We start from the raw sequence: 25,056 nt of genomic DNA, 5'->3' as shown, positions 1-25,056 counted from the left end.
TTCGACATCCTTGTAATAAACTCAATGGCCACCGTGTGAGATCTATCCATCCAATTACATGTACGCTGAACCATATTCCTGAATCTTTCTGCTTCATTGATTGATTGAAGGGGCAATGCCTGCAATGGTGATCTAACTGGATCCTGACGTCCCAAAGGTTCATTGATGTGACTGAAATATGTTCTCCATGCACCGACCTCTCTCTCAAGCTTTCTATTCTTTTCTACTTCTTCTCTAAACTTATCCTTCAATGCCTCAAATGTGTCGGTGGCATCATCTAGAGTCTGCTCTGCTGTGGATGGTCCTAACTCAATAGTCTGTATATGATAGTCCTCTGCTAGGATCTCACCCTCATATTTGTCTGCCGCCGGTGTAGCTATCTGCAGTTTTCTAGATCCAGTCTCATCTCGAATCATCTTGGACATCTTTGCAGCCTTCTTCTTCTCTGTTGTCATATGTGAGCGTCCAACAAGGCTCTCTAGATCGATTGCACTGTCCTCGTCCTCAATTACGATCACCTTAGTCAATCTCTCCTTCAACCAGTCTGGGATATTTGATCTTGTCTCTTGAACTTGAATTTCTTTGTGTACTACTTCTTCTTGTCTGGGAGGAGATGTTACTTCATTATCATTATCTAAATCGTAGTCTTGGAGAGATCCATCGGATGAAACATGCTGTGCCCGTTCTTCCTCCTGCCTATCATTCTGTACCATTGATTCCATGGATTCTTCCACTCGAACTGTTCTATCTTCTGGCCTGGAAGAAGTACCCGGTGTTTGGTCTTTGTTAGCACCTTGCTTTTTCTTGAAAGGCTCTTTCTTCTCTGATCTTTCCTTTCTCTTTGAACCTCTCGGATGGAGATTGCCCTCACTGGCACATCGAAGGTTACCTTCACCTGAATTCCTAGGATTAGGATTGCCTTCACTAACACTGGCTCCACCTTCGGCTGGCTTTTCTTCCAAAGTAAAAGACATGGCTATGCCTTGTTCTCTCAACTTCTGATGTTGAATGTCTACCCATCTGCGAGTACAAGACAAGACTGGTGCCATCAAATCATCTAAATCCACGGCCTCGGGCTCATTCCAATTCAAACTTATTGTTTTGCTTTCTCTATCATATGAAGATTGGATGTGCCTGCCGTTGTCCTGAGCTTGGTCGGCCACTCTGTAAATCTTACATTTCCTGATGAAATCCAAAGGCAATCTAGAATGTATCTTTCGTTTCACTTCGAGATCATCTAGGAGATTCATCATAAAATCTTCAATCTGGTACTCATGTCTAAATCTTCTACCGACTGTCTCCTCTAAATGTCCATGAGGATCAAAACTATTCCTCCAAGCAAAAGATGAAAAAGGATACAAGGCTAACTCCCTCTCTGCGTCATCCATGGCTGAGACATTGGGACATACCTCAACTGAATTACCCAAAATAATAGGTACCTGAACTCCATTCTGATGTCTGTGTCTGAATGCCTTCACATATGCTGCCAACTGCCTTGTTACTTCAAGTAACACTATCCTGTCTGTCGGGTACCTCGGCAACATGTATGGAGGTAAAGGACATCCATACACTCTAATGTAAGTGAACTTGGGAAACTGAATGAACCAAGCACCGTACCTCTTGATTAACTCCTGGGCATCCTGAGATAATCTGTTGTGAATCCCTCCTTGCAACGTCCTGGTGATGTTCATCGTGAAAGTATCATTGATTAACTTGTAGTTCTTCCCTGGTGGATGATGCAAGTAGGTATAGGATTCACAAACTCTGACCTCGCCGGGTCCCCTTCCAATCACTCCTCTGTGAGGTAGTCCTGCGTACTCGACGCTCCTGATTAAGGCATAGATGACGTATGAACTCATGTGGAAGGACTTAGTAGCCCTGAGTCTTCTCAATTGTACGTCTAAGCAATGGCTAATTATCCTAGCCCAATGTATTGTACCCTTTCCTTGAACAATCACCTGGATGAAGTAAAACATCCATTTCTCAAAATAGAAGGCATGAGGTGCTCCTGTAACTCTGTTGAGCATGGTAATCAAATCTCTGTACTCTTCTTGGAAATCAATCCGGTGTGGTGTGTTCGGTACTTTGCTCAGACGGGGACGACTCTTGAGTAGCCAGTTCTTGTTGATTATGCTTAGGCAAGCATCTGGATCGTCATCGTACACTGATCTAGCTCCTTCAATGCTCTTGTATAGCATGTCCCTGTGCTCTGGAAGATGGAAGGCTTCACTTATGGCCTCCTCTGAAAGGTACGCCAAAGTGTTTCCCTCATTGGACACAATTGTCCTGGACTGTGGATTGTAATGACGGGCACACTCGATCATCAACTCGTGACACTGAATGGCTGGAGGAAAACCGGCCGCCTTGATGATGCCACTCTCTATTATTCTCCGGGCGACAGGTGATGGCTTGCCGATGTAAGGGACCTCTCGGAACTTCTTCGTGCTAAAGTTTCCCAAGTTTGTATCTCCAATGTTACTCCACTTGGATACGATCTTGGTCTCCACCTCTTCAGTCTTCTGATCTTCTTTCATGAGAGCCGAGCGACTGGTGGATGCTCCCGTCTTTGGGGTCGCCATACCTACACAACATTTCATTATAAGAAATAGATTTTGCAATAAATAACGTAGATAAGAGAGATATATTTTAGGAAACCTCATGATAAGTCCCTAGAGTTATCATTTCCTAAAATACAACGATTGAGCTAAGAGATTTTAAAATTCAAAATTTGAAATATGACGATGAATGAATAAAACAATAAAATTTAAATCGCCATACCTCGATAGAGAGCTAACTCTAGAATGCAAAAACAAAATTTGCCTAGGCAAAATTTGAGGTATAAGATAATTTTCAATATGATTCCCTCAAAATATACTTCGCCACCTCTGGAGAGAACGTGATCTTCAAGTATTGCCTTAGACGTGGTCTCAAATGATCTCCAAATTCGCCTTTGGTGTGGTCTTCGAATTCGCACCACCTTTGATCTTCAATGCAATTCGCACCTCTTTAAACACACCTCGCACGCCTCACACCACCTTGGGAATGTCTACGCCACCTTTGGTTTGAAGTCGCACCACCTTTGGTCTTCAATGCAATTCGCACCACCTTTGGAGTGTCTTCGCCACCTTGGATAAATGAAACTCGCACTATGTTCTCCTCTTGTCAACTCGCATAAAGGAAGGTAAAATAATGATGTAGAAATGATAACTTTTACCCCTTTATATAGCGCTTGCATCCTCTACCCCTTAGGCCGACTTAATAAAAACAAAACCACTTTTTAAATGATTTGCAATGAAATAACAAGGCCGACCCCATCTATGAGCGCTCAAATCGATTTTTTTTTATTAATTAATTAATTAATTACTAATGCCTTGCGTTTTTTAAATGAGAATTTCGATTTTTAATAAAGGCAAAAAATAATTAATAAAAGATAACGCCATATTAAATGCTAAATAAAAATGGATTTTCAATTTTTTAATCGATTTAGCATTTAAGGAAATTTAAATTTGTTTATTTGGCGCCAAAATTGGAAAACAAAGGGACGTACCTCATCGCTCTGGTCCCTGGGAGAGGGACAGGAGCGATTCACCATTTTGTCTTGACTTTTGCATTTCTTACGTCCAACTCCTTCATCTCCACGTTAAAAATCGATCACCTTGATGGTCTTTCGAATTTGATCGCCTTGTGTGCGCATATGGGTGTCCTTTAAGTGCATATCGCCCTGGTCCTTGTCCAAAGGACAGGAGCGATCTTCTTGTTTTCATGTCCATCTTGCATCTTTTAACTTCGATTTTTTATTGTGGGCGAATAACATCCTTTGTTCGTGTCTTTTGCGCTTATTCCATTTGCTCGCATGAAGTTTTGAGCGTATTGAAGGGATCATCGCCCTTGTCCCTTGGAGAGGGACAGGAGCGATCCATGTCCTTTCCTTGACCTTGTCAACTTTGCACTTCGATCTTCATTGTAACGTCCTTCAAACGTCGTCCTTCACCTTACCTAACCTTGCTTCGCTTTGATCTTGAAGGAACGTGCGTGCTTTTGATGATATCGCCTTGGTCCTTGTCCAAAGGACAGGAGCGATGTGAGGCTTTTACCTCGATTAGCAATGTTTGGACGTTAAAAACTCTTGCAAATTGTCTTCAAACGATGCCTTGGACCATATGCTATCTTAAGACGTCTTGACTTAGCTTGATCTTGAAGCAAAACAAGGAATCCAAAGCAAATCGCCCTGGTCCCTTGGAGAGGGACAGGAGCGATATGGTACCTAGATCCATTTTGGTGATTATTTAACGTTCAAAACTCTTGTTTATCATCTTGTTGTCGTACCATGGACCCTCTAAAACATTGTAATGTCTTGTCCTTACGTAAATTTTGCATGAAATGGCCAATGCATCTAACATCGCCCTGGTCCCTTCCTGAGGGACAGGAGCGATCTATGTTATAGGGTGTCAATTTCTTCATTTTAACGTCCTTTAAGTGTTTACGCATGATGAAAGCGCCTTGAAATGTCCTCGCCACCTTTCGTCCTGGCTTGGATCGGGCTCGAACTTCGGAGGAACGACCTTGAACTTGCGTAGGGAGTATTATCATCAATGTATCGCCCTGGTCCCTTGGAGAGGGACAGGAGCGATCCTTCCCTTGTGGCCACTACCTCACTTTGCCAGGTTCCAAGTTTATATTCAACGGATTCGTCCCTCTTCACTCCATTCGTCCATGCCTCGACATCATCTGTAACTTTGCAAGAAAAGCAATTATATCAAAAATCGCTCTGGTCCCTTCCTGAGGGACAGGAGCGAACTAGGCATTTAGCATTGGTATGGACGTCCCAAAAATCTTCAATTTATATTCAATGCATTCATCTCATGTTCTCCTTCGTTTTTTGAACGTAAACTTGCCTTGACCCTTGTCTGGATTTTGCAAAATGGAGGGAATCGCTCTGGTCCCTGGGAGAGGGACGAGAGCTACAAGGTACCTCGCCCTGGTCCCTTGGAGAGGGACAGGAGCGATTTAGTCAATATAGGTCATTTTCCTTCATTTTTTGCATCTCAAATTATATTCATTTGGCAAAGTATCTTCCTTCGGACGTCCTCCAATTGCTGAGTCATCAAAATCTTGCATGGACATGGCGAAATTTGAATTGTAGCTCCGGTCCTTCACTGAGGGACAGGAGCGATTTTCCTTCTGGAGGCCTTTCCGCGCTCATGAAAATCTTCAATTTATATTCAATGGAAAGATCTTGTCGTTCTCTATCACTTCAAACGTAAAATTTGTCCGGACTCCACAAGGATGATGAGATATCTGAAAATGAGCTCCCGTCCTTCACTGAGGGACAGGAGCGATTTTGCTCCTACAGGCCAAAATAACAAGATTTTTCACATTTTAACACTTCACGAGGCGAAAACAAATCAATTCCAATGCCTAGGATCAAACTTCAAAAAAGTCAAAATTTGGTCAAAATATTCAATCAGACAAAAATTCACATTGACGGTCATCATTTAGACAAGTTTAAGCTCTACATGAACATTCCAATTGAAAATTAGACCATTTTGGCGAATTCATTGCATTCAAAAATTTGCATTCTAGAAAAGAAGCTCAAAAAGCTCTCAAAAGTGACTGGATTTTGGCTTGAAAAGGCAATATTTAAAACCCTAAGGCTTAGCCCTAAATCCAGACGACTAACGGACTAACAAAACCCTAAAAACGAAAGCGAAAACAAGCGAAAAACAAGCAAAAAGAGGGGGTCCCCATTTGCGATGGGGCGATGTGTGAAATGGTCACAACAGCGCCCTGCCCCCCCCCCCCCCTTTCAAACCCAAAGGTCTTTTGTGACAAATGAAGAAAAAGGAAGAAGGGCATTCAAGAACCAAAATTTATCTAGGGAGGGACAAAGAGCAAAGTTTAAATACCTCAAAGTATTGGCCAGCCCAAACTTGAAATAAATTTTGGAGTTTTCCCTAAAACTCGGTGTTTGTTCTCTAAGTGGGAACAAGGCCTAATTCCCAAAACCTGTCCTAATACTGACTTTTGCCCCATGATCTCCCCAAACTCGGTGTTGGGAAGAACTTTGGGAATTTCAAAAAATGCTGCTATGACCAAGTTTCAGGGACCAAGTTTGGTGGTGGCACTAAAATTAGGATTAAGTGTTATTCCTAAATGTCTTCCTAACACCGAATTCTGCCCCATGACTTAAGTTTTCTCTCCTCAAATTCGGTGATAGCACACAAATGAGGAATAAGCACTATTCCTAAATAGTTTCCCAACACTGAATTTGCAGCCTCCTCTACAAATTGAAAGTTCAAAACAGAAGAATCTCCATGACATTTCATATTTAAGCAGATTTGAGTTAATCCAAGTCAGAGTTGTGAGGAGTATCAAGGTTTTTCATGAGCACAAACAAGTGTTGCAACTCAGAAATTCAGTGTTTTGAACTCAAATCAGAATCAGGTCCTTAATCCCTAAATCCTTCCAAACACCAAATTTGTAACCAAACTTCCCAAGTTCAGTTATTGCAGCCAAAGTGGGAGTAAGCATTATTCCTAAAAGTTTTCCAAGTACTGAGTTTGCCCCCCAAACTTAAGTTTTCCATCACAAAGTTGGTGTTTGCAGTCAAAATCAGAATAAAGCACTAATCCTCAAACTTGTCATAGCACCAGATTTTCTCCTTAATCCTACAGTCCTTCCAAAAAACGAGTCTGTGTGTGTTCCTAATCTGATTCCTTTCACCGAGTTGGCAGTTCCAGAATGTTTCAAAGGTCTGAGTTTTGGTTTGATCTTCCTGATTGTCTCCCAAATGCCAAGTTTTCCTAGTGGCATTGCAAGCACTAAAATTTGAAACAGCATTCCTTCAGCCAAGTTCTACATTGACAAATCAAAATCCAATACCAATTCCTTATTCCACATGGCTGCCTCAGGTCTGCGTTTTTTTAATCAGCTTCAAAATTCGAGTTTGGGGCTAGATTCTTGATTCAGGTCTGAATTCCACTTTTTATCCGTCTCGCACAACAACTAGGTTCCTAGCAGCATGTTGAGACAATAGATTCAGGCATTCTATGTATGAACCATCAAATGGAGAGTTTTGAATTAAAATCCTAAGCATTTAGGGACTATGAGTTATATTGCCATCAAAATGAGATCCTTCCAAAAATAAGGCAGCTGAGTGGTGAAGTCTCACTAAGTAAAAAGTATGAAATGGATTCAATTATAGGCCAAATATGAAAGGGTATACGAAATACTAACTCTAGAAACCCTTGAAATAATAAAGTTATTTGTCCTTGCAGGTCCATACCACCAATGAAAGAACAAGATGGAAATCTGGAGCACAAGATTGAAGGTATGGTCACAATGAAGAGCAATTTATAGAGAGGAGCCAAGAGGAAGGGACCGCTCAAAGGAGCCAAGGATCCAAGCAATTTAGATAGCGTTTCCCAAGTGTGCCAGAAGGTTACCAGGATGAAAAGAAGACAAAATCAAGGTCAAAATCCTAGAGATGATGTCTTTCCAAAGAGGATTGAGAGTAGCATGCTCATAGAAATGAAGAATTATGTAAACACCCGAAGATGTCAATGAACATGCTGCAGAGTTGCAGGGTGAACGTGTCACAAAGATGAAGATGAAATATCACTAGCACAGTCTTGAAAGCCAAATGATGCCATTTCCAAAACTCTGGAAGACAATGATGAGCTATAGAAAGTTGAGAGTTGGATATGAGTTGATGATGATTTATTGTAAAAAGGGAATTTATTTATTGTAATTTTAAGAATATTTTGGCTAAATTAAAGCAATATTGTAAGGCCAAGTATTATTATTCTCCTAAGAAAGTTAGTTATTTATCCAGCTGCCAATTTTGTCATTTGTGACAAAAGTTGTTATTTTGCCGGGCTATCATTTTGTCGAGTAGTTGAAATCATTAAGTAAAAGCTGTTAGGGTTTCTATAGGGCAAATCTGGTCCATTGAATGGATTAAATCTTGGCTGTTGATGTAAAATGTAAAATCTATAAAAGGCCAGTGCCTCTCTCATTGTAAGGGGTTAGAAATTAGAAGTAGCAGTAGCCAACAAGTAGACTAGAGTAGAATAGGAATTGTTGAATAGAGATTGCTGTACAATAGTTGAAGAAAATGAATAAAGCATTGAAGTATGGTCTTTTACTAGTTGTCTTCTCTTATTTTGCATGGTTTCTTTCATCAAATTAGTTGAAGTTCGGTTATTTTAATGGTGAAGTGTGCGGGTATTTGATTGATTTCTGGTTCATACTGTTGATTGTAAGTATTTGTGCATGGTTAGTCTGAGCCCATTATTGCTCTTAGTGCAATTATGAATGTTCAGTTAAGTTGCGCCAAAATTGGGTACTTAATGTATGTTCATGGTCTGAAAAACTTTTCATTTTCCTTTGGAGATTGCACTATTTCTGTGGTGTTGTGAGTTTACCTCTGGCTAAACAGGAATCAATTTTATGTGAAGTTTGTCGACCTGCAACACCAACAATTACTGTCATTGTCCCTAGATTCTCTAAATCCTATCCACTTTGCCCTTTATTTTAATTAATTTGAGAAGTAAAGCATCAACAAAATTGCCTTATCAAATGCAAACTAGCCTTGTGATTACCAACACATCACATCATCACTGAGTTATCCTAAGCACAGTCAAGACCTGACACTAAAAACCTTGGGGTTATCTGTGGTGTTGTGAGTTTACCTCTGGCTAAATAGGAATCAATTTTATGTGAAGTTTGTCGACCTGTAACACCAACAATTACTGTCATTGTCCCTGGATTCTCTAAACCCTATCCATTTTGCCCTTTATTTTAATCAATTTGAGAAGTAAAGCATCAACAAAATTGCCATATCAAATGCAAACTAGCCTTGTGATTACCAACACATCACATCATCATTGAGTTATCCTAAGCACAGTCAAGACCTGGCACTAAAAACCTTGGGGTTATCTTGTTTGGACAGTCAGAGGGCATATAAGATTTCCTTATTCAAGAGAGAATAGGATATACTCGATGTATTTTATTCTGCGTTGACGGAAGTGCAAACTTCCCCATCAACAATATGCAAATGAAGAAAGTCAAGGATATTTTTCACATTCAACTTTCAAGTCATATGTAGCATAGTTTGCAAACGTAGTGAGTTGTCGAGTACTTACCATTATTTTCCTACAACTAGTTTTTGAGAACTAAACTTGCAAGTTTTTGTTGCAGAGTTATTGGTGGGTTTGCACAAGTTTTTTGGCAAGCACTTAGAGGGTACTTAGTGTGTCTGATCTTGCCACTTATGCTGCACATAAAAAATGTGGATTAATGCTACAAAAATGTTGCCTTTGGCTTTAGAAGCATTGTTTTTGCCTTATAAAAAAATTAGAAAATGGTGAGCACCATGAAGGTCTATATGGTTTGTAAGGTCTTCATTTGGTCTTGGTCACGAAGGCTCTAGCATTTGACCTTGTCTTGTAATGTGATAAGGAATGCGCTAGGGGCATTGCCCTTGAATCTTTTGAGTGGTCTTGTCCCCAGACCTTGTCCCCAAACCCTAACAACTCATTTGATATATCTCCTAAGTTGTATTTTGTATAAATTTGATATTTTTTCAAAAATTGAATTATTTTTTTATTTGTTGAGTAAAAGATTTTTGGTTTGCCAAGTTTACTATTGCCAACCTAGGTGCAATTGGCATGGAAGGACTAGTATGAAATCACTTGGGGTAATCATATCATAAATTATCAACAACTTTGGGGCACCAAACAAATAATCTGGTCAAGTGAACTTCTCGTAATGAGGGATTTTCACAGGTAGGAAAATCAAGGCCTTGAACCTAATTATTGAAGGTGATTTTAAAATATTGAATCCTTATCTATACACATAGACAAAATAAAAAAAATATTCATTCTTATTTTTAGTCGTCCTTTCCCAACCTTATTTTCCCTAGAGGGCACATGCTACCCCATCATGTCCCTCAACATTTTATCATTTCCTACCCATTTGCTCCTCCTTTTATTCCTATGTTTCCCTTTCTTGTACCCCACACATCATCCTAGCATCATGCCAACTCCACATTATTTAACAAGGGAATTTGTGGCATCCTATCAATAAGACACTAACTCTAAAACATCCAACTCTTCCTACAACCCTACAAATATATTCTTTGTAACATTTTCCCTTTCCTTTCTTGTCACCTCACAAAATTTCACATTCAATGTAAGGATCAATCAATGGATGCCATTGCTTTTTCAAATGAAGAATCTTAAAGCACACAAGGGCAAGGGTTATCCTCGCATTTATCATAGTACAAGACATGATATTAGGAAATCAGTGGAACTATATTAAACTACAACTTTACATCTAAGTTAATGGTTTGGGAATGGATTCATAGGTATGACAAATATTATAATATATGTTATATATTATATTATATTATAATACTTTGTAGCTTTACTTTGCTCCTTTTGTAGCGATGTCGTCGTCTTCTGCGGATGTGATTCCTCATGGCTCTGGATATCATTTTGCTGCGTTTGGTGTTGTTGGTGTCTTTACACACAAGCCCTCCTCAAACGCAGTGTGGTTGGGTGTGGGAAGGTGCAATTCTTCTCGCAGACCCATTGTTCCTCAATGAAACCCTAGCCTGTGCGGTATGGCTTCTTCTAGCATTTTGGCGGCTCGGCTCAATACTGCCCCTCATTGTGATGGTGTCAATGGGAACCCCGATGCTGGTGCTCTCTCCCATAATGCCTTCTTTGCTCAGTGCAGTCGTATTGAGTTTGCGTTGAAAGGTTGAAGCTTTGCTTGTTGCCCTCTTTCACTCCAACAATCTACATTCATTCCAAAGGTTCGGATTGAGGGTTCCATCCACGACAAGGAAGAGTTTTTGCAAGACCACACGCTCATATGCAGATTTGTTAATTTGTGGCCTAAATTGAGTGAGCTTCAAAGCTAGATCGCATCTACTTGAAAATACAGTTTGATGGAAGAAATTACCATTTTTCCATGTGCATAAGGTTTTTTCATGCTTGAGTTTAACTCTATCGAAGATAAGGAAATGGTGTTGAAGACTAGTCCTTGGGTTTTCCAGGGAGATTTATTGTACATCAAGCCTTGGTACCCATCATTTGATCCTCGAACAAAGGTCTTTACTTTAGCTTTTCTTTGGGTTTGTTTACCTCATTTCCCTTTCCAATTTTGGGAGTTGGAGAGCTTGCAAGCTATTGGCAATGGTTTGGGGAAATACTTCTATGCCCTAGAGAAGACTATTGATTATGCAAGTTCCACTTGTGCCTAGATTTGTGTTGAGATGGACCTTTCAAATGGTCTCCCTGTTGAGATTCTCTTGAAGCTGGGCAAGCGAAACCGGCAGCAGCAAGTGGACTATGAAAGGATTGCTTTCAAATGTAGATTGTGTTTATCAATAGAACATACCTCGTCACAGTGTCTGAAATCTAGAACCCATGGTAATGGGATCTTTTCTTCTCGAGAATCGCACACTTGGTGGATTGGTGCCAAGCCCCACCATTATATTGTTCCTCCTTCAATGGAGTTGAGATCTACAATGGCTACAACTTCCACGAACTTAACTCTCTATTCTTCTTCTTTACCAGCTACTACCAAATGTCATGATTCTTCCCCTCAAACCTCTCTTGTGGAACCTTTGACTGTTGCATCTGCTGATGCTTCCAGGACTATGCTGGAGAACGAAGATTTTAAGGGGTTGTTAATTTTCTTCTTTACCAGCTACTACAAAGCGACATGATTCTTCCCCTCAAACCTCTCTTGTGGAACCTCTGATTGTTGCATCTGCTAATGCTTCCAGGACTATGCTAGAGAACGAAGATTTTAGAGGGGTTGTATGCTCACCATTTCACCTCTATTTCCGTTTCTTACTGGTTGAGAGGGACATTTTAACATAGTTGACAACTCAAATGGTGGTATGGAGCTTGGATTACATACCTCTCTAGATCAAGGTTGGACTGAAGTTAAGAAGAAGAAATCTCCCTCTGTTAGACCCACTCATCATATGCCTTTGAGATTTTGAAAAAAGGAGTGAGCTCTCATATGGTGCTTTGCTGGATTGAGTCTAGATAAAGTAATTGTTTGTTTGTACCCCTGAATTTAGGGCTTGCATTTTTGGCATTTGTTTTAGAATAGTTCCGATGCACGTCTGTTAGAGGGTTGATGCTCTTATCGATTTTTCATCTTTTCTATAGATGGGAGTGGACCCCTTGTCCACAACTTACCTAACCAAAAAAAAAAATATCTATTATATTATATTGTGTGAATTTAAAAAAAATTAAAATAAATAAATAACATATTTCACTAAACATTATTAAAGATAAACAAGGGCAATCTAATAAACATATTGAATTAAAAAAAAAAAAAAAAATCAGTTAAAGAACAAAATATAAGGATATTAAATTTTATTTAAAACAAAAGATTTAAAATAAAAACAAAACGTTATCTTATTGTGGACGATGAGTGCAATCGACTGACTGACACGATATTGGAGTCGCGGGAGAGGAGTCATACACGCCTAGCAGGTAGTGGGATTCAGAACAACTCCTCATGCTTGAATGTATAATATCTGATTCTGCAGTGATCAACACGTCACCCAAAGAATCGAACACAACTATCCGAAAAACACCGAAAAAAACTGTCTTTTAAAAACGATATTACCTGAGCCCTAGTTGTACGATTGTTTTGGTGAACAATGACAAATTTACAGCGAACCTGCAACGAACCCAGGGCCGGACTGGACTTTGATCCAGACCTAGCTCCAATTTTGGGCCTCCGGGGAAGAACTCTGTATCATAGCTTTACATTCAACAATAACCATTTTCTACAATAACTTTCCTCATTCATCTCATAGTGTTGATTTGGTTTAGATATAATGGCTTTTTAGTGTTTCTTTGAGTGCTGATTCGGTTTTGGGAATGACAACTTTTCCTAAATTTTTGGGACTGTGGGAGGATGGCTCTCTCTCTCTCTCTCTCTCTCTCTCTCTATATATATATATATATATATATATATATATATATATATATATATATATAACCATAGTTTACATAAAATGTACAATTTGAAATAATGAATACAGAATTGAGAATGTACACGTATAAGTTTAAATAACAAATACAGAATTGAGAACATACATGTACACAATTTTAAATAACAAATATAGAATTGGAATCATACATGGCTGATTATTGCTAACAATGTCAATTGTTAAATCATAAATCCCCACTAGAGCCTTATTTGTATTGTGATAAAAGGACCATTCCACAAAAAGTGAGGATTTCAATAAATTCAATGTAATATCCCCATTTTTATGCCATCTTATTCTGTGAGCATTAGCCAATTTTTAGGGTTTTGTGTAGGTTTCTTGATACGTTAGGATGGTTCCAGTGTTCTGTTGTGCGTTGCACACGCTCCCTGTCGCCGACAGGGTCCCCCTTTCCAGTTTTGAGTTTTTTGATTGTTATCCCGAGGATCCAAGCAGAGTTTCTCGTGTCTCCTCGAGCGAGTTCGTGACCAGTCCATAAGCTGATCAACGTTGGAATAATGAACCAATGAGTCCTCCTGACTGATCTGGCTTTCGGGCGTAAATGCCGAAAGCTTTGTTCCAAAATTTCAAGTTTAACATGATGCATCTCCTTTTCGGACCCCACGTCCAAACTTCGTCTAAAGTGAAGGTCTAGACCTAATGTAAACACTTTTCGGACTCTAGGTCTGAACTTGGCGAAAGTCAAGTGAAGGTTTAAGCCGAATGCGCTCCTTTTCGGACTCTAGGTCCGAACTTGGCGAAAGTCAAGTTAAGCAAGTACATAGCGCGATTATCCCTTTCGGACCTTAAGCTCCGAACTTTGCGAAGGCAACGTTTTTAAAAAAAAACATAGCGCGATTATCCCTTTCGGACCCTAAGGTCCGAACTTTGCGAAGGCAAAGTAAAGCAAAAACATAGCGCGATTATCCCTTTCGGACCCTAAGGTCCGAACTTTTACAAAGGTAAAAGTTTAAAACATGAAGGTAGGTTTAAACCGAGTGCAATCTCACATTTCGGACCCCAGGTCCGAACTTTCACGAAAGTGAAAGTTTAAATATAACGCATATCACTTTCGGACCCCCACGTTCGAACTTTCGAAGTGAAAGTAAAAACTTAACATGGCAATCACATTTCGGACCCCCACGTCCGAAATTTCGAAATTCAAGTTAAAAAAATAACGTTGTGCGATCCTTTTCGGACCCCAGGTCCGAACTTCGGCGAAAGTGGAAGTTTAAAAAACAAATGCGCTCCTTTTCGGGCTAAAGCTCCGAGCTCCGAAAGTCAAGACAAGTCAAAAACATCATGCATCTCCTTTTCGGACTCTAGGTCCGAACCAATGCGGAGATGAAAGTTGAAAACAACGCCATCATTTTCGGACTTTAGGTCCGAACCAACACGAAGATGAGAGTTTAAATACAACGCGATCATTTTCGGACCCCAGGTCCGAACCTTCAGCGAAGGTGAAAGTTTAAAAACGAAGGCAAAGTTAAAAAAAAAACTAATGCGATCATTTCTTGAGCTCCGAGGAAAAACGCAGAGGGCAAAGAAACACGAAGAAAAACCTCAGGTCCGAAGTCCGCAGAGGTTAAATCCGAAGCTGAACGAGCAGGTTGAGATCTCCATGGTTGCAAATAGCGCCCAAACTCCGAATTTCGTGCAGACCGAGTGAAGCCAGGTTAAATCTGAAGCCTCCCAAATTTGTCAAAATTCAAAATTAGAAATAATGCAATTCAAAATTTGAAAGAGCTCTCAAATCCGAAAAACAAGGAGGTAAGACGCCTATCCTCCCATCAACCATTTAAAATTCAGATTGCTAGGCATAGAACCATGTGAAATTGATAAATCTTCTGTCATCCCCCAAAAACCGCAAAAATTTAAATAAGAAGGATAACCGTTGGGATTCAAATTTTGCAGGACCGTCCGTTCGCTTCGCGCAACGAGGTTGGGCAATCTCTCGTCATTCGCTCCCATCAGGTAAGTACGCTTTAACACGTATGGTCATTTAAAATGTGTAAATCAAATAGGCAAATACGCAAAATTTGAAATACTTGGGGTCTGCGTCTCCTTTTTCATAAAATGTTATTCAAACATCCGAAATTTAGGATTCATTCCCGAGGTTTGGCCAGAAACTGCATCTCTTTTCAAATTCAAACTTCTCATGTTTTGCCTTTGTTGAAAATTAATCCAAAAAATTCGAAAGTAAGAATGCATAGTCATAAATCTTCAGGAATATGATGCTGTTAAAGTTAATCAAATTGTTAGCCAAAGTGATATTTAAACTAATCCCGGTCTGTTGAAGCACTTCTGTTATTATCTAACTCGCATTATCGTTCTTGTATCACCTTGTAATCCGTGTCTGGCTGTGCAGGATAAATGCCTAAATCGGCGGCAGAATCATCAAAAACACCCGCTGCAGCCGAAACCTCACGAGCATCCAAATCAGACATCCCGCGGAAAGTTGAAAGAATGAAGTATCAGTATCAGAGGGGAGGATTAAGAGAGTCAAAGGTCCAGAGCGTCTGGGACAACATTGGTGACACCGACCTTGGCCACATTGATATTCAGGATTTCAGGGATCGGGTCTTCTCACCCAACGCATACGGCAGGCCTAGGCAAATGGTGGAAAGTGGCATCGCCCAAGCAGCAGGTTTTCCTCCAGCAATCCAGAACTATGAATTAGTGGTGGAGGCTGCTCGGCATTACGAACCAAAGTCCAGATTAGTGCTTCTGGAAGATATGACTATTGCCGACTTCTCCCTTGAGGCTATCGGTGATGCATTTGATATCCCCTTTCCAAATAATCCCATAGCTACAACAATGGACGAGGCACAAGGGGCATATGATATGAACCCGGCCCGATGCAGGGCATTGATTAACGAAGAATGGTTCAAGGAGAAAAGGCCTTCAAGCACCAGGATTGTGAAAAAGACCCCCAGGAGTGACTTTCATAATGAACATGGGGACATGGTCACCTTACTTAGCCGAGTCATGGGACTTCCTAAGTCCAACTACTTTGAAGAATGGATGTTCTATTTTACAGAACAGGTCTTTGCCGGAAAGTCTAAGTATGACTGGGCCCAGATCATAAGTGATAACATCCACGCTCAGCTGATTGAGCTCGAGACAAAGAAGTATTTCACCATGACCTCCTATTTGGTCTATATGTTCGCAAAGAACCAGCCACTGCCAGGGTTAATAATGAAAGGTGAGATCGGGAATGGGCCTGGTCAGGTAAAGGTTTATGATTGCTACCCGTAGCTGCACTACCAGGATATAGCTCAAAGGGAAAAGAGCAGCCCGGCTTACGCGGTTGGTCAGTACGAACGCGTCAACGACGCCTTCACAATGCGCCTAGTCAGGCTAATGCAGGGAGGGTTACACATAAGGCTCTCGGAGCAAGCTACCATTTTAGTGCAGAGGTATGGGGCCTGGTTCATTCAGTTCCCAAGGTTCTCCTACATCCGAATAGCTGGCTTCGAAGGTGCCCCCCTTCGACTTCCGCAGTACCCAACCGATAAAGTAGTCCTCATGGAGGTGGCAAGACAATCACGCCCTGCCGGCATATTACTACGAGAGAGCAAGCAGGCTGGATTCGCATTTCCAATGATCATAGGCAACCATGATGTCCAATTGAGAACCCCCACCCTAGCAGAGGAGTCCCTTGCAGAGCTAGCCTCTTATGGCCTACAGAAACATTTCCCAAGGAAATGTTTTGATCATGACAATTTGGCAAAGAGAGCTTATGGTAGGCGCTACAGAGCAAAGGAGTCAATTGAAGATTATTGGAAAAATTGCTCCGATGACTACGAAGTCAGGCGACGGGAATATTCTAGATTGAGTGTGCAGCAAATGCGACTCTTTGAGTACCATCAGGTCCCGGATCAGCTCACAGACTCGGGGAACTGCCTCCAAGTCCGAGAATTCGAAGCAGTAAGGCATCTCTTGCCAGGCGTTGATTGGTCTCAAGACCCAATCACGGATTTCGAAGCAGTCATGGCAGCCCCGGCAAGATACACAGATCAATGGTTACATCACCAGATCGAGAGGCTAGTCCATGAGGGGGTCCAGTTTACTTACCATTTGATGGGCAGTTTCGACTCTCAGTCTTCCGAAGACGAAAGGACATCAGCTGAGAAACCAGAGAAAAGAAAGAAAGCTAAGGCTTGCAGAGGAACTCGGACGTCCAAAAGAACAAGAAGGGAGAAGATTCCCATAAGGAGGCCAGAGACCACTTCATCTTCAAAGGACCCCAGTTCGTCCGACGACGCCATAGATTTGGATTGCATACCTGCTCCGCCTTCCCAGAGCGACATAGAGGCATTCCAAGCCAATGATCCTCCTGCTCCAGATATGCCGGACACCGAGCAAAAGGGCCCCAATTCGACTAAGCCGGGTGACCAAATAGAGGAAGGAGAAATCCCATCCACCCAGGGGATCAAAGTGCATGAACCTACCCAGCAGAGCCGCCACGAATTGCTACTCCTCCATGCAGCCAAGGATGACTCGACTGTCGAAGGGGAACAAAGAACAGACGAGATCCATGAGCTCGAGGGAACCAAGGAGCCACCGTCACAGGAAGATGTCAGACAATTATTCAGTGAGATAGGGGAGAACTCAGATGCAAACAAGGAGCTTCCTCCTTCTTTCACCCCTCCGATGGCGGGACGGCTGCTAATTTGTGATCAGCCGGTTGAAAGCATGGGAGAACAAGGTGCTAACTTAACCCTATCCTCAACCCAGACAGTGCCTCAAGAGTGGCTGATCGCCAGAGCTCAGCGCAGGGCCGCCACCAAGGCACCCATCGATCTAGAGGACATCTTCTCACGAATGGATCAAGCAAAAGCGAAAGGGAAGAAGAAACCAAGAACATACTCTAAGATAACCAGGGATGAGCAAAGGAACCGCACTCTTCATATTGCCACCCCACCCGTGAACAAGCCAGCAGATCAAATAACACTGGCAGATTATAGCATTACGACTGTCCCCATCGGACGAGCTACAAAAGAGCAAGAAAAGGAGGAATTTAAGGACTCAGTGCAGAACATACTCAGACAGCTCGAGGAAATCACTGCCGAAAAGGATATGTATCGGGCCCGTGCTGAACAGGCCGAGGGATACATCGATAAGCTCCTGCGGCCATTACACAACCCCTCTGAATCCCATATTCCCCCAATAGCATTGGCGCAAAGGACCACAACTGAATTTGAAGGAATTCGGGATACCACAAAGGCCGTCAAGGAATGGGTGCAGGACATCAAGAAAAAGGGAGAACAGATCCTCAGAGAAGTAAAGGAAATGGCTCTCCATCGAGAGCTCACTCTAGTCAGGCTGTTGGAAGTAAAGAGGGAATCCCTTCACATGCATGAAGTAGCGGCCTCTACCCTTCCCCTCCTAAGAGCTCTTTTCTGGACACATACACAGATTCCCACTCTGCCTGACATCCTAGATCCCCATGGCATCAGTGTTCTCAAGGAATGGTACTGGACCGTCACCATGAAGAACGACGCCCAGGAAATTATTGACAAAGAAAATGACGCATGTGAGGCAATTCTGGGGAACATGCAAGAACTAGGCAAGACCATCCTCCGATCAATGGTTTCAGGGTGGATAAATGACCTATCCGACAGTGTAATCCGGCCGGATTGGGAGGAAAGGTTGGGAGCAGATAAGGTTTCTTATTCCATTGAAGACTTGAGTTTTGCTGGTCAGTTCCATTCAAACATATTGTGCTTCGAGCGTAATCGCTCCAGCTGGAAGGACGGTTTAAGGCACGTGGACCAATATCTCGAAGGCATGCAGTACAAAATTCGCCACCCTCCCATGCCACCTTTTAGTCCCCTCTTTCAATTATGTATCAAGTTTCAAGAATATGTCCGCAAGGAACGGGCAGCAGGTCGTGATTTATGGCGAGAATACCTGCATGGCGAAGACCAGTTTCTACAGAAAGAATGTGAAACCAGAATAGAGAAAGTAGTTTCTCAAAAATGCCTTTTTCCCTCCAAGTCTTAAAAGGTGCACTTTTGTCCCAAAAAGGTGACAGTTGACTTCTGGTCAACATATTGTAAAGTTTTTTGTACCCCTCCTTTTTTGGATTATTTCAAAAGTTGTAATTATCCTTTGGTAGTTATTGCTCCCTTTTGGGGTAGTTGTAGATATTTACCCCCATTTATGGGTGTGGGTCCCTCTTTTTTGTAAGGATGAATCTGGGCCACTTGTCTAGATTAGATCTTGGCCATTCATCCATTTTTGGAAACCTATTTAAGGGGACTGGTTTTCCCTCATTTGGGAGGAAGTTCTTGGATTGTTGTGAAAGCTCTGAAGGAATTTTGCAGGAATTAATACTATGGATTACAATTACTTTCAAATTTCCTTGTGAGTGCATGGTCTCCTTCTTCATTTAATTTAGAAAGCTTTTAATTATGTCTACTCATTTTGCACAGCAGTTTTTACCAAGCATCTGATAGAACCCCCACAGTCCATACCATTAGAGGATAGCTGATTGCTTTTTTTTCCTTTCTGCATGGTTAATCTAGGCTATTTTATGATTCAGTTCGATTATCAAATATATACATATCATGAATGTAGAAGTTCTAATATTGTATGTGGTAATATGAAAATCTGGTTTCTCCTTTGAAGATTGCACTAAGTTTATGCAAACATTGTGTCTGAATGACTGATGAGGCTTAATTTGGTTTCCTGGAGGTGTCTGTCTGCTTGAGTAAATCTGCTGTCCTAGTTAACATTTACAGTTCTCTTTCTCCCTACCCTTCCTTTCTTTCCTCCTAATTTTATCCCCTTTTTTTAGAAATCTGCAGTCTTGCTAAATCAGCTTCAAATTAACCAACGTCACCTGAAAGAAAACTGTAAAAGGTCCCTTGGAATTTATGCATGGAATTGCCAATCAAACGTAAGTCCCCTTGTGTTTCCAGCATAAACACATAAAGCCACTGAGAGATCCCACAGTCAAGACCTGACAAAAGAAACCTTGAGGTTATCCCCATTGATCAAAACGTAGAAAATAGCATTAGGGATTCCCTTATTTCAAGAGAGGGTAGGATACTCAGTGAGTTTATTCTATTCTGCGTTGGCTGTATGGAGTTTGCAGCGATGCGATTTCATCCACGTCAACATGTTCTTGGCGAGCTTGATTCTCAGTTTTAGCAAGTTTTGACAATAGTTGCTATTTATAGTAATTGCTTGTATGGCACCAAACTTTTTAGGTTTGTTCTCTTTGGTCTACAAAGAGGATTGCTATTTATAGTAAGTGTTTGCATGGCAACGATCTTTCCAAGTTTGTTCTCTTTCATTGCTACGTATAGTAAGTGCTTGCATGACATCAATCTTTCTAGGTTTTTTTGGGTTTGTTATCTTTGGTCTTCAGAGAACACTGCTATTTATAGTAAGTACTTGCATGGCATCGATCTTTTTGGGTTTTTCTAGGTTTGTTCTCTTTGGTTTTTAGAGAATACTGCTATTTATAGTATGTTGTTGTGTCAGCATTAGTTATCATTTGTCAATGTTTTCAGCATGTTTGATTCTCTATTTTTGGTGCCTTGGTGAGTTTTCATAAGGTGATAGAAATTATTTTAATATTTTCATTTATGTTTGTAAAAGATGACGTTTTAATATTTAACTTTAAGTGATAAATATTTTATAAAGTATGTCTCAAAAAGGGGACGTCTAGCTAGTAGACACAAGTTGTGTTTTAAAAGTCATTTGGGGGCCTTTGCACATAAATTGTAGTTATTATTTCAAAGAAGTTTTTTTGAGTGGAATGTTGCTTTTTGGTAAAAGCAAAAGACTACTTTTTTTCAAGAAGGCAAGAAAAGCTAAAAAGCACATTTCCAAAAAAGAAGCAGAAAATGCTTTTCAAAAAAGTAACTAAAAAAGAAAAATACGTTTTCCTAAAGTAGCTCTCAAAAATTATAAGAGGAGGATTGGCACTCTCATTTGCATTATTCTGCTTGTGCACACATAACAAGATGCTGTTCGAATGAACTTGGAGATTTCTTCTTTTGATTGTTGAGGACAAAAACCCTCCTAAGTTACTCTGGTTTTGGTGATGAAAGATCCACCCTAGCTGGTTGTTGATTTTCAGATTGAGTTTTTGCAGTTTGGCTCAAAGTTTGGTGATAAGATTCTGGTACGAATGAAGATTCGTGAAGTATTTTGATTTGGGTATTCTGTTTCTGATGTGTTTAATTCCTTTTTGGAGTGTTGTTCGAGTTTGGTGTGTTTTGGGCATTTCCTCAGGGCTGGCCCTACCATTTTCAGAGATTCAGGTAACCATTATATGCTTATATCTTGTAAAGTGAATTTTATATTGTTCTGGGTATCTTTGCAAACTATTTCCTACTTCTGAGCGATAAGTTTTGATATAAAATATGTGGGTCTTGGTTTAGTATTGGTTTTTAATATTTTAAGATCCAAATCGCCCAAGAAGGGGAGTGCCCAGCTTGAGCCTTGGTACATGTGGTTTGGTGAAGCATTTTCTGAGTTTTCAAAGCTGCAAAATTATTCCTTGGTGGCTATAAGGGTACCTATCAGTTCTGGTTCAGTTTGGATGGGAAAAGAGAAGTGACTGAAAATTCTTATTTGCTTTTCCTTGCATTTAGTTGCTGGAGCAGACTTCTGAGTTGCATTTTCTGAGTATAAAAGGCTTGGTTTGGTGGATCGTGGATTGTGTTATGACTGAAATAACATGGCAGGCCTATAGTATTTTTTGTGTGAGCAATTGATGGTGATTCTGAAGACATTTCAAGCCTATAACATCAAGAAGACATATTTTTGAATGTACTCACGCTTAGTCTATTTAGCCAAGTGAATACTTGATTGTAGTATCCAAATTGAATGTCAAAACATCCTGATTTTGTGTACAACAGTTTGTATGGTTCATGTATTTCAGTTTTAGATGATGTTAATGTTGCTTTTCCATAGACATGCATTTGCCGTTAATGAATGAAACAAATCAGATCACTATTGCAAGCATTTATTTGTATTGGCAAGCATTTGTGTGTCGAATTTCGACATCAGAAAAAGCAAAAAACAAATCAGGGTTATACATTACAATCAATTTATTCAAAACCCTAATGAGATAACAAGTCATAAACTCCTGATCAATCCCTATATCACCTGTTGCTGAAGTTTATATAACATAATAATGGCAAAGCAAAATTTGAAAGGAAATGGAGAGAGGACGTTTTGTCCCTGCCTCCCTGTTCCTAGGATGTTCCTTGTTCCCAAAATCTCATAAAAACCTTGGAAACATGTTCATGCGAAACATTGTGATTTCCAGCCTAGAATGAATGATTTATTCAAGAGACGATGGAAAGATATTAGTGAGGATGAAGATATACGGATCTTCAACTTCCAACTTAGCATTCCCAATCTCTATCCAGCAGAGGGCAGATTCCAGGGATCATCCAACCCCTCAATGTGTTTAATTCCTTTGTAGAGAATATTAACAGAAAATGTGAGCCTGTGACATCAGTTTCAATCCATAATATTTTGCTTGGGTCATGATATATCTTAGTTAACTTTTTATACTTGCTCAAAAATTGTGAGAAATTACATTCCTAACCATTTTGAAAGTGAACACACAAATTTACATGTGTATAGATACCATGACATCATTATCAATCTAAGCAATTGGGCAAAAAACTAGATGTTTCTCGTTAAGATTAGCTTTGGAACTGAAAAAGGGGTTCAATTCACTTGTGGTCGGGCTAGGGCATGAATTTTTTCACCCAGATTTGTATGGAATTGTGCTTGTGTGTACCTGGGAAATTCCATCTGTGTCAAGGTGATCTTGGGCAATTCTAGCTGCAAACCCTCCACTGATGCTCTGGGCAAATATCTATTGCATTGCTTATTTCCCACCGTGAGTAAAAGGGAAGAGCCTGACAAACTTGTAAATGAAGAACCTGAGATGATGATGACTCCTGCACAGAAGAATATTGCTCCTTCCCCTATGAAAGTTGAGTGGTGCAGACATGTGCCTTGTTGCTTGTATGTATATTTTGGTGCTAGTGTTGCTGCGAATGTCTAGCTTTTTATGTGTTCTATACAGTTCAGCTGGTCTTTGCCTTGACTACATCTATGTGTGACCAGTGCAATTGGAGGTGATTAAAGGTAGATCTGTAGACAAATTTTAGTTTAGTTGGTTTGGAAAAGTTTTTGGACTTTCTTAGGCATCTTTTACGTTGGAGAGAATGATTAAAGAAAAAGGCAGGGGAATAAATTTAGGGTTCTATTCATGTTAAAGGCAAGCTACATGCAATAGCTTGTTCGGACAGAAAAAGGCAGAGAGCTACCTTTAAGATGTACTTTATAGTATATACAATGTTTAAATTACATTCATCGAGAATTTAGAGCATTCACTTCTTGTGAGGCTTCTTGGTTAATGGTATTTGATCTCTACTTGCTGTTTTGTAAATCTCACCCTCACTTTCTGCCTGTCCAGCTACGTCAGAGTGAAGATTTAGTGACATTTTAGTTTCTTTAATAATCATTTTTAATCTTTTAATCTTTATTCAGAAAAAGAAACAATAAAAAACTTATTTATGTGCATGAGAAATTTTAATCAGGCTCTTTCTGTATGCACTTTTGGTATAGACCATTAACCTAGATTCTTTTCTCACGATTACCATATTTTGTCAATGGATTTGCAGAAAAATGCAGTGTCTGGTAACAGCTTCAATGATCTGATTCCCTTTGCAAGAGATCCTTACAAGTAAGCACACTTGTTTGACTACCTTGGAAATTGATTTTTATCCTTTTAATACACAAAATCAAATTTTGGTTTTTAAGATTGCATAAAAACTTAATTGGTTCATAGGTTTGCTGAGCCGAATTACTCTAATCGCTGCTAAATAAAATGTCGGATGTCATATGGTGAACTGTTTGGTATTTCCCACAGAGAATCTGATTATGCACGAGAAATGGCAGAGTATATAAGAGAGGAGAAAATGCGGAAAGAAGCTGAAGCTCTTGCGGAAGATCTATTCAATGCTGACCGTGTATGAATTTTCATCATCTGATTTATTCCCAGAGCCTTCTCTATAAGAAATTCAAATAATTTTGTTTTCTTTTAATTTAGTTGCCGCTGACAATTATATTTATTATTTTATTTATATGTTGAACAGGTAAAGCGACAGCGAGGGACAACAGGCACATCTTTTCTTGAGTCGCAAACTTTTTCTAGACAGAGGGTTAGATGATATGCAAAGAAGGTGAAACAGTTGTAAACCCCATTTTTGAAAATTAGGGATAGGAGACAATTATCTCGATTTGTCTCTTAGTTAGACCAATTAGTGGAGAAAGACAGGGTTGTGTAATGCTCGTGCTTTGTATTTTTTCTTGTGATTGAATAAATTTTTACCCCTCTTTTAGTTGAATAATGGCTTCTTTCTAATTGCAGTAATTTTAGTTCTTGTTCTCAATTTGTCATCTTATTGCCCATTGTTATAAGGAGCTGAAGTTAGTATCGATTAATGTCTGTATGACAGTACATCTGATATTGTTAGAAAATATAAGGAAAAATATTTATATCGTGTTCGAGAACTTCTATTAAACTGCATTTAGAGAATCTTGTGATTAAGATTAGACACTCATTAAAGATTATAGATTAGAAAGACCTACAGTTAAAGACATTAGATTTCCACAGTTCATGATAGTCATGAATCATTTTGGGATTTAACTATTTGATTTTTTTAGTATCAACATTTTGAGTCACACTCTGTAAATTATCATCAGAATCATAAAGGGCTACATAAATAAAATGACATTAAAAAGCAATGAAGGTGACTGCTTCTATATTATCCAAATGTATTATTTGCCTTGCATTAGACACCCCTTTTTATTAATTATATTACATAGTAAACAATGACTTAATTTGGAATTGTTCACCTTCTCTTGGCCCATGCTAGAGAGATTCAAAGTTCAGCCGGCTTTGGCTTCTAAGGTATATTCAATGGCCTTTTGGAGTTATGGATATACTAGATCGGAGTAAAGGTCAGAGATTCTAGATT

The 25,056-nt window shown here is 40.0% G+C and overlaps 1 protein-coding gene across 5 annotated transcripts in view; it reads left to right on the top strand.

Annotated features, from left to right (window-relative positions):
* The window catches only part of LOC131051837 (nibrin homolog), a 145,847-nt gene extending 121,379 nt beyond the window's left edge, over window positions 1–24,468 (top strand). For 4 of the 5 annotated variants that reach the window (XM_059207546.1, XM_057986442.2, XM_059207545.1 and 1 more), the window contains 3 exons: window positions 23,698–23,759; window positions 23,946–24,045; window positions 24,172–24,468. In XM_059207546.1, the coding sequence (XP_059063529.1) occupies window positions 23,698–23,759; window positions 23,946–24,045; window positions 24,172–24,246 (237 nt within the window). In that variant the 3' untranslated portion in view covers window positions 24,247–24,468. Of the gene's footprint in view, window positions 1–7,277; window positions 7,721–23,697; window positions 23,760–23,945; window positions 24,046–24,171 lie in introns of those variants that run through there. The other variant, XM_059207547.1, reaches the window with a different exon arrangement.
* Window positions 24,469–25,056: the final 588 nt, after the last annotated feature.

Source organism: Cryptomeria japonica, chromosome 6, assembly GCF_030272615.1.
Source record: "Cryptomeria japonica chromosome 6, Sugi_1.0, whole genome shotgun sequence".
In the NCBI taxonomy this organism is placed as follows: Eukaryota; Viridiplantae; Streptophyta; class Pinopsida; order Cupressales; family Cupressaceae; genus Cryptomeria; species Cryptomeria japonica.
This window is presented reverse-complemented; position numbering and strand designations above follow the sequence as displayed.